Below are 10,245 nucleotides of genomic sequence, written 5' to 3' on the forward strand. Positions count from 1 at the left end.
CTAAACGATATCTTTGGCGTTTGTTTCGAATTGAAATATTGCCTTGCAATATCCAAATAGTTGGTAGATCTCATTCAAATTATCAGAATCGTTTTCATTAATCAAGCACAATAGACGCATAGAACAGAAAAGGCAAACAAAGAAGATATAGCACCACTGGCTCAATCTTGACTCCGGAAATGCAGAGAGAATTGGATTCCGGAAATAAAATTCCAGAATTAAAATCTGGAAATTACAGGATTGAGGGTTCTTTGAGAATCAGTTGGTTCTCTGTACAATGGACACTATGACAGTTACATCATCAAGTTTACCTCCCGTGAACATAGGATATCCAGATGCAAGGGCTGCATCTGCAAATGGACTCCTGGCTGTTGCGGATCGCCCTACTTCCTGCGCCCTCTTCGCCAGGTATTCTGCAACCTCCTGAAGTATTGAAAATCATCATCGTAAAATACATGAAAAGTTGATCAAAACAGGTAGGTTTTATAAGTTGGTGTTAGGATCTGACCTTTGGCTTTAGACTTGCTTGCAGTGACTTGAACACAATGGCTGCTATTTCTTGTTCATAAAGATTGTCAAATAGGCCATCTGTTGCGGTCACAATCACATCGCCTTCGTCCAGGCCAATTTTGTAGGTCTGCAATTCTCAACGATGCACAAGGGTAGTATACAAGAAATGGTTAATTGACAGGAGAAAAGCACAGATTGTTACCTCGATGTACCTTGTAGGATCCTCTCCCCTTTCTATCTGCAGAGGGAAGTTGAAACCGTAAACCATCGGAGTGGATTTTCTGAAAACAGTATCATTTCTTATCACAATGAACCCAGAATCTCCAATGTTGGCAACGTGAAGATCCTATAGATCGCCAATCATATAGAATATTAGGTAAAATTGTTAATGTGCCTAAATAAATACTACAAATGCTATAGAAAATACACCTGTCCATCAAAATAACCAACCAAAACTGTTGAGGAACCGGGAGAACTTGCTTCAGCGGCACTTTTGACTAGAATTTCATTTGGATTGCATCCTTCATATTTTGAGACAAATCTCTGACAACTCTCCATCAGTTCTCTGGCATATAGCCCCGCATTGATTCCTGAAGCATAAGTTTGAATATGAGTTCTAAACTTAGAGGAAGCATAATGAGGACACATGTAAAACTATGACAATAGATCTTTTTGCCCTTATCTTTTTAGGTAGATAATTTCAAAACAATATGGTGTTCACAGGAAGTCTGAATTTTTTTATTGAATTGGCATCCTATGATGCCTTTATTATATACAGGACTCTACAATAATAAAACAAAAGAAGAAATTATAAAGCATTACAGAATCAAACCTCAAGAATAAGGGCCAAAATTAAGTATACTGATTATATTTTCAAGTATTTAATAGATAGTCTACTTTTTTAAGAGGCTCTAAGACCATCCTTCTTAGGGTGAAAATTTAATCCAAATAATTGTATCCTCCAGCTATATTTAAAATTGGTCTGTTCATCTTTGTTCTGCCTTATGCATCCTCACTAGACAATATAAATAGTTGTTGTCAGCACAGGGTGTAGCCATGAAGTAGCGTCCATTGGTCTATAAAAAGAAAAAAAAAAACCTTGTGATCAAATTTATTCCAATGATAAGCTAAACGTGCATGCCTTCAAGGAGCAGGAACTTGTATTACTTCAAAGTCCTTAACCTCATGAGGTAATTCTGAACAACTTATTTTAGTAAATCTTCAATCCTAAACTTGACATAGCACAAGAAGTAGTTTAGACAGTTCAGTTCTTTTTCTACATCATATAATAAGAGAGAGCAATGTAAAGAACTATCAGGTTCTCTTCCACTGGGCAACAACCAATGGGCTCATACCCATGGATTAGTAAGGAATGGTTTCGATATTTCTTATTTCTACACTCTAAATCCAAATATAAAATTCAGAATGACAATTCTCAGGAATCATTTTCTCATAGAAGGAACTAAAACATTGTACTTATTTGTGACACCCAAGCTAATTCCAAAATGGTAAGGCACTTTGGTGTGGAGCAATTGAGGGGAAGTCATCTCTTAGTCTCTCTCCCCCCTGGTCTCAACATTGTAAGAGATGGACTAGCTTTAGAACCATGCTGAAGCTCAATCCAACCTAAAATACAAGGCACGCAAATCCAAGGTTTATGCCAATGCAGATAATCCACCAAGTAACCCATTGTTTTGGGTTATTTGTGGAAACCATGAGATAAGTGCTCACTTTTTCTCTATATGGACTATAGACTTTTGGATGGAGGAGAATCTACTACCAATAGGCACCTAAAATCAGCGGCAGGTGCTATCCAGCTTTGGTAAGAAGAGGATAATTGATGGCTTATTTGGGTGGTGAAAAACCTGAACCAAGGAAGGCTTTTTATCTCAGGTTCACCTGATGACAATCCAGTGCTCAGTTAATTTGCAAATAGCAATTCTAGTATTAACCGAGCATTCTCACATCCAAGATGCTAATTGCTGAAGTGTCTAAAAAGTTTCTAATTTAAGGAATTTGAATAATATAGTGAGACCCCAGACTAAAGACGAGTTACACTTGCAATAAGTTGATACAACATGTTGACATATCAAATTAAAGCTTAAACTAATTTGTCAAGAAGATACTTCAAAGATTCCTCAACAACCACCAAGATAGCATGATACCTTACAACATTAAAACTAAAAGATCTATATTTGTGATTCAAACTCAATCCTCATATGTTAAACAGTAAAGTATAGGATTGATAATAGTTTTCACAAAGAGAAGGTTAAATGTATAAACTATTATAGGAGTATGTGTAGCTAAACAATAGTAGATTCTAGAATGACCAGGCAATAAAAAATTCCTCAAAACAAGGGAAACACCTTCTAGAGACCATTGGCCTACTCCATCGGCTACACCAAACCAACTATTTGATGACACAAAGTAAGCATCTTCACCACCTGTCAACGCCTGGAATTCCAATTTTAAATCACTACCTTGAATATTTTCAAAACGGCAAATGAAACATTATGAAATCCATTATTGTTCAAAAATATCATAACAAAATACAACAGACAATTGAAAGAAAAATTGAGAACAGTGAAAAGAGATATTTCGCACATTCAAAATTAAATGCTGAAATGCAGTAGCACATCCTAAGTTTCTGTCTATTTCCAGTTTCCACCAATTATGACCATTCGGCAGCGATTTAATCAAAAGCAAGGAAAGTAGTTCGTTTATCCATACTTGACCTGAAGTAATTCTCTTTGTAAAAAGGCCAGATGTGCAATTGGAATTCACTTATTAAAAAGCATGAAAAGGTCAAATGTTCACACATGATCAAAATGTTTAATGATGGAAAAATCTCTGATGGTGAAAAAAAAAATAGCAGAAGATCTGAGAGAGAGATGGATCGACACCAAAACAAATTACTTGCGATGCATCATCAATCGAGCACAACGCTGTAAAGAATCAAGTACTTGATAAACTAAAGGTTCACTGTTTGTTCCATGAAACAACAAGAATGTTTCATCAAGAAATCTCATAAAAGAAATTAGTGATAAAAGATAGCACCAAATACAAGAGGAAGCAGTTGAAGAAGTAACGTCAAGAACAAAACTTTCCAATCTAACAGTTTTTCCATTCTTTTCCCAAAGAGTTCATGAACAACAGGCCAATTTTGTAAAGGATTTAATTCATATAATTGTTGTTGCAATAATACCTTTGAAGGATGGGGTAAGATTGAAGCTCCTGAAGACAAGAAAAGTAAATCTGCAGGTGCCTGGTCCACCCTGGATAGAATAGAAATAAAAAGTGTTATGCATGAGACAAAACATGTATAGACCATGAACATCTAACAGAAAGAACATATATATTTTTTATGCACATGCACAAACATGCAGTCTATGATCTCATTGTATCGACTCCAAATCAACGAAAAGTGATTAGTGTACCTATCTGGACTTTCATCCGCGCCACTCTCCTGATGGTTTCCCTCTACAGCAGTTTCAGCCTTTACACAAAAAGAATATCGAAATTAAGCTTACATGTAGAGATAATCACATGTCATTGAAATGTGCAAATAAACAATGAACTTAAGCTTACTGATAACAACATTCATCTAATACTTCTGTAAGACGAGGAATCACTTTCTCATATTTGTAGATCTACAACCTATTTTAATTCACCTATGTAAGCTGAGGAAATATAAGAGTGGACAAAAGAGGCAACAATGTTGGATAAAAAAGGCAACAGATTATCTTAGGCTATGAAGAAATTTTAAAAGATTCACTAATTCAATGTGGACTACCATCACCAAGTAAAAAGTGAGCAAGCCTGACAAGGGAAGAAAGCTGTTCAGCATAGTATTTGTTCCTACGGTATCAAACCATGGCTACTGCATAAACATTTTTTAACCTTTCACCGCCAACTTAATCAAATATGTTTTCCATAACCTATAAGACGAATGGAAGTCAAAGAAGTAATATTGCAAAACTTGTGCAAGTAATTAGTTAGGGGTATGTTATGACCAAATCAAGAGGTAGGATAACTGTAATTAAGGATATTTGACTCAACCACAGGGCGCATTTCAACAATTGTTTGACAAATGTTTCTTACTATTTTTCAGGTTATGTATGTTCCTCAAAATAGTAATGGATGAATAATTCAGAGAGGATTACTGAGTTTGAGGATTACTTCAATTACACTTCCGCTGCTATCACTGTTATCAGAATTATCTTCCCAGGAAGGAATTTCTTCCAATGCCACATATTTGATGTCCTCAGAGTCACTAGAAACTTGTGAATAATCAGCATGTTCAATTTGATCTTCCAAAGGTTGAAGTTTCTCATGGTCTGGTTTTTCTAGAACCTCTGTGCCACTAGTATGTTGAAGCATTCCACCATTAGATTCCTCTTTTGTTTCAGGATCCACATCTGTGCTACTCAATTGGCTAAAATCTTGAATTGATTCAGAGTTTATTCTACTAGGGTGGCCTCCTCCAAATTTGATATCCTTGTCAGAAATTCTCTCTTCACTTTGTTCCAACTGTTCTTCTGGAGCAATTACAACTATAGGGTCTTCCTCCAATTCATCCGGAACAGAACAGAATAACTGTGAATTTTCACCAACAAAGTTCAGCTCTATTTTGTTGCCATCAACTAGAGAGATGGGATCTTCCGATGACAGAACAGACAAATCAGAATTGCTATCTGCCAACTCAACCTGTCGGTTTTCTTGCTGAGCAAGAATTTTCAAGTCAATAGCTTCTAGTACCTCTACTTTCATGGAAGAATCGTCTTTTCCAAAGTCATGGATCAACTCCTCCTCGGTAGTTCTACCAACATTTTCTTCCTGACCTTTGATCAAAGATGCAACATCTTCTCCTGAGGAGACAAAACTTTCTGAAGCTGTCCTAGATGCTTCACTGTCTTCGTCCATTTTTTGCATATCAATCTCCAAAACAGAAACCGTTCCTTCTCCGACCACTCTTTTCTCCTCCAGACAGATCCCGACTTCGGTTTTAGCGATCGACTCAAGCAACTCCAACCCTTCGTCTCTTACTTCACCCACCGAATCCGATTCCTGCGCCTCGAAACCAGGCCTTTTTGTTGTTTCCTGCTTCATCTGACGGAAATCATTCTGCTTGGAATCTTTTGCTTCCGTTTTCTCTAAAATTTCCTGATCCCTCCCGAGCACAGAGCTCTCAGAAACAGCGACCTCCTCCAACTTCACCTCGCTAGCATCACCGAACTTGAAAACGACGCTGCCGTCCGAACACTCTGAGGAAACCACCAACAAAACCCCAATAAAAAAAACCAGCATAACGGACAATAACACAATACCCCTAAGGCGTCAGAACTCGGCCTCGACCTCCGATCCTCGTAGATTAGAAGATCAAAAAGCAAAAGTCAAAGGAATCTTCAGTACCAGAAGTAGACAACAGCTCCAGCGAAGGCCTCGACAGTGAATGAGGGGCGATCCTCGACCTTTGAGTCGGCAGATGGATAGGCGGGCCGGAGAGCGAGTGGCGCAGTGGGAGCGGTGGCGGCGGCGCGGGCAGCGGAGCGGGCGGCGAGAGCTTGAAATACGCAGGAGAGAGGCGGAGATCAATAAGTCCAGCAAAGGGGATCTCAGCCATAAACAATCAGTGTCCGGCGGCGGAGATTGGCTTCCACATAGCAGTGAAATTTCCGAAGGAGACGGTTTTATTCGGTACCATCGCCGCGGAGCAAGACGCAGGGGAGGATAGAGATGAGAGCCTTATCCAAATCCCTTCCTTGGCACGTGTGGTACCAGGCTTAACCTCCCTCGCACTCGCACATACACAAAAATAAAAATAAAAATGCACATATCTCCTTACAATTTAATATACGAGAAGAAACAGCTGTCTGAAATGAGCCGAATCATTAACCCTTACAATTTAATATACGAGAAGAAACAGCTGTCTGATCCGATCTGCATTTGATACTTTGACATCACATACAATAATTTTTTTCATAGAAATAGTTAATGAGCGTGACCATGCAACTTCCTGCTTCACAAGAAGTTAAAGATTGTTTAATTGAAAGCCTACCTTAATTTGTATTCATGCTCCATTATTAATAAGTTTTCCTGTCACGAACATGGACCAGCTCCAGCAATAATTAAACGATTATAAATATGAGATTGATTGTTTATGCGCCTAATGCGGGGCATTGTCTCATGCCCATGCATGCAAACACTAGCTAGTTGATCATGTCTGAAATTCAGAAAAATTGTGAGCTGGTGAGGTGGTATTGAAGTTGACCGTGAAAGACTTCGAGCCGAAGAAATTTGGAGCTGGAGAAATTTAGTGCCCGGATTGTGCCTGCATATCAAAGAAGAATAAAGGAAGAAGAAAATGTTAGTAATTGGATCAAGGAAGGGTTTCGGTATATGTATTTCGACGTTCAAATTAGATCGAAGACGGAGGAAATAATGAAGAATAGAGATAATGAACAATAAACTCTTATAGTGAAGCTTGGATGCTTCTATTGATGGAGACTCCTTATATATTATTATTTTCTTTTACATGAATATCAATGCATTTTAAAATAGGACCAACCAAAATGATATACTACAATCTTTCCTAAATTAGGCCCACCACCTCTGCATTTACAGGGTGGAAGTTTTCACTGTACATGCCACATAGGGAATATTCCCTTGATCTTTAACAATAGTTACATAAAATGACAAAAAGAAATATTGGTTGTTGGGTTAAGAAGCTACTAATCATAAAAACGGTGGGTTGGCCGAGTCTTATCTGCTGTCTAGTCGGGCATTGCCCTTAGATAGGTTGAGTTGGCTACAGAAGATTGACTATCTCAAGGACTTGGCATCTGATCAGACAAGAGTCCGATTGGGCCATATGTTTAGAAGCTTTGATCAGGTCAAAAAGACTTGGTTCTCCATTAAGCCAGGAGGACTTGGTTCCCCATTGAGCCAAGAAAACTTGGCTCCCCATCAAGCCAAGAGTCAGAAAAACCCGGTTCTCCATTGAGCTAGGAGGTCTTGGCTCCCCATCGAGCGAGGAGGACTCGATTCTCCATTGAGCTAGGAGGACTCAGTTCCCCATCGAGCCAAGAGGATTCTGTTCCCTATCGAGTCAAGAGGACTCAGTTCCCCATTGAGTCAGGAGGACTCAGTTCTCTATTGAACTAGGATGACTAGAACTTCATTAAGCCGGGAGGATTCGAAATCCGATCAGACAAAAGATTTGATTAGCTAGAGTGCTCAGCCAGCCATGTGGCCATGCTACCCCCTAGTGCTAACTCCTTTTTAACATTAATCACCACATCAGCTAGCCTTCTTGACTTTGGTCCTAACTTCGAGGGCCCTATCTTATTCGCCATCTCACAAGTCCCTCATTCAAATCTAGTCGAAAGAGGCTGCAAGCTCTATTGACTAGACTCATATGGTCCTTTTTATCTCCCCGATCAGATGCTTGGCTCATGCTAAAGTCATTTCCCTACCGCCACACTTGCCCCTCGAAAATAGGGTACATCACTTATAATTAATGTTTTGTGCAGTAAGCATGTCTTTTGACCATAATAATGATTATCGATTCTCATCCCTAATAAATGTGGGCCTTACTTTTTTGCCATGTGGCACATGCCTGTAAAAAGAAGATCTGAAAAGACATGTTACTATTGGGATCTGATGTGATAAGCGATCATTCAAATTCAACGACCCTTATTTTTCTTCTCTCTCCTACTCCCATAATCAAACGGCCCCCGTAGGGCTTTATTAGGGTTTTTAAGGTTTGTAATGCTGGATGCAAATCCTATCTTTTTCTCATTCTCGCCTTCATCTTCTTCCTTGACTCTCACCGTGGTCGGCTTGACATTTTTCCGGTTTTCATCTTCTGTTGTAAGTTCCGCTCTCCCTCACCACCTTTGCTCCCCCTTCTCCTCCATCATGGCCAATGTTCGTCTTGCTACCGTACTCAGTCTGTGGTACACTTCCACCGCCTCAAATTTTAATGGTGGGGAAGTGGACTAAATTTTCCTCACCTACGACCACCACATCATCATACCCTCAGCCCACAATCGTCTTAACCTTCCTCCAGTCGGCTACATTACTCTTTTCAAGAACCAATTTTTTGTTGTCCTTTGTTTTCGGTTGCACCCCTTCTTTTCTGAAGTTTGTAGATATTTCCATATTCCCCTCCAACAGCTAGCTCCCAACTGTTGGTAAAATTAGCATCGATCTCAAACTTAGATTTTGATTAATGACAAATAGATTACAGTTAGATATTGTGTTATCTAACCTTGTTACCAAGTGTGTAGGACTTAACGGGTCTGGAGGACCTGACACCAGGCTGAAATCTAGCTAACTCTGTTGTACTTGATAGCTAGTGGGAAGCCCAAATAGGTCTGGAGGACCTGATATCTGGCAAAAATTCCAACTGAATCTACGGTGTTAGAACCCTTGGCGACCGACTAAAGGGGGAGGTGAATAGCCTATGCACAAAATCAAAACAAAAATACCTTCATCAACTTATAACTTAAATAAACACTTGCATAAAAAGAATAAGAAAACCAAAAAGACATAGGCACAAAAGTTTTTACTTGGTTATAATCGGGAAGGTTGTTAATCTAAGGAAGTAGAGCGCACTAATATCTCTTTCAGACGGAGAAACCTTTTTACAGCAATGATCACACAAAAACAGAAAGCTAAATGGAAAACTAGAAGCGTACAAGTGTTGTTGCAAGAATGCTTGTTTTATTTAGCTTCTTGGATCAAGGTTGTATTTATAACCTTAGTCGAGGTGCCTGGAAGGGTTCCAGGCACTTGGAGGGGGATACAATTTTATCCCTTTCGCAACGGATCGTGGTCAAACGTGATCTGGATAAAACTTCGTTCCGGGCACTCGGAAGGGTACCGAGCGCTCGGACTAAGAAAGTCAACCACGTTGGCTTTTTCTAGTCCGGGTCTTCCGCTCCGGCTCCGCTTGCTTCGGTTAGGGTTTTCCGCTCCGGCTCCACTTGCTTGGGTGATTTCGGCCATCCGGAATAGGGCTCACCCGAACCTAACTTTTGACCTTCTCCTCGAGCAAGTTTCCGCTTTGGCTTCTCATCCCTCGGAAATGTCGCATGCCTCCTTCTCATCCACCCACGTACTCTTCCGCAGCACCTTGTCCCTCAGACGCACCGAGCTCGTCGGCTCTCTCCCGTTCCGTCTTTCTCGGTAGCTACGTCTTTTGCTCGACTCCTTATGACCCTAAGTTTCTGCACACTTAGACACAAGGTTAAATACAACAGGACCTAACTTAACTTGTTTGATCACATCAAAACAACCTTGGGGTACCAACAATCTCCCTCTTTTTGATGTGAGCAACTCAAGTTAAGTTAAGGTAAACCAACATAAAATAAAAGTAATAATTTTGTAATTAAAGTGCAAAAAAGTGAAAATTTAAATTACGACATCCCTCTAAACTTAATCTTCCCTTCTTCCCCTTTGATCACATAAAAAATGGGGTACCAACAAAAATCTAAGGGTTAAATTTTAAAAAATAAATAGGAAAATTTTTGAAAAACTTTGAAACTTTTGAAAATTATTTTGATAGCACTTAAAATAATTTGTTGATATCATAAAAAAAATATCAATATTTTTCTAAGTTTGTAAAACTAATTTTGTAGAAATAATTTTAGAAAAAGTAAAGCTGCTACTTAACAAAAACTTTTAAGTTAAAATTTCTAAGTTAAAAAAAATAAGTAACTATTTAAAGTA

The 10,245-nt window shown here is 39.1% G+C and overlaps 1 protein-coding gene across 2 annotated transcripts; it reads right to left on the reverse strand.

Moving 5' to 3' along the window:
- Nucleotides 1-167: 167 nt before the first annotated feature.
- Nucleotides 168-6,320, reverse strand: LOC121981712 (probable protein phosphatase 2C BIPP2C1). Of its 2 annotated transcripts, none has more exons than XM_042534386.1 (9): nt 5,923-6,320; nt 4,690-5,774; nt 3,948-4,006; nt 3,716-3,785; nt 2,877-2,964; nt 940-1,100; nt 713-856; nt 509-637; nt 168-423 (listed from the first exon to the last, which is right to left on the reverse strand). In XM_042534386.1, the coding sequence occupies exons 1-9, from the start codon at nt 6,131-6,133 to the stop codon at nt 259-261; spliced, it is 2,112 nt and encodes a 703-aa protein (XP_042390320.1). In that variant the 5' UTR covers nt 6,134-6,320; the 3' UTR covers nt 168-258. The 2 variants fall into 2 exon arrangements, 1 of the variants encoding a protein (XP_042390320.1); XR_006111910.1 differs by having other exon boundaries at nt 281-423; nt 723-856.
- Nucleotides 6,321-10,245: the final 3,925 nt, after the last annotated feature.

The sequence above is a fragment of the Zingiber officinale genome, chromosome 5A, assembly GCF_018446385.1.
Source record: "Zingiber officinale cultivar Zhangliang chromosome 5A, Zo_v1.1, whole genome shotgun sequence".
NCBI classification, from domain to species: Eukaryota; Viridiplantae; Streptophyta; class Magnoliopsida; order Zingiberales; family Zingiberaceae; genus Zingiber; species Zingiber officinale.

Bases quoted from the DNA above. Each gene is read 5' to 3' on its own strand.
- LOC121981712 (XM_042534386.1), bottom strand. From the start codon at position 6,133: ATGGCTGAGATCCCCTTTGCTGGACTTATTGATCTCCGCCTCTCTCCT. The intron at 5,775-5,922 runs GTACTGAAGATT...TGGTTTCCTCAG, and splicing joins GGAGCTGTTGTCTACTTCTG to AGTGTTCGGACGGCAGCGTC. The intron at 857-939 runs GTGTATTTTCTA...GGCGATCTATAG, and splicing joins TTGGTTATTTTGATGGACAG to GATCTTCACGTTGCCAACAT.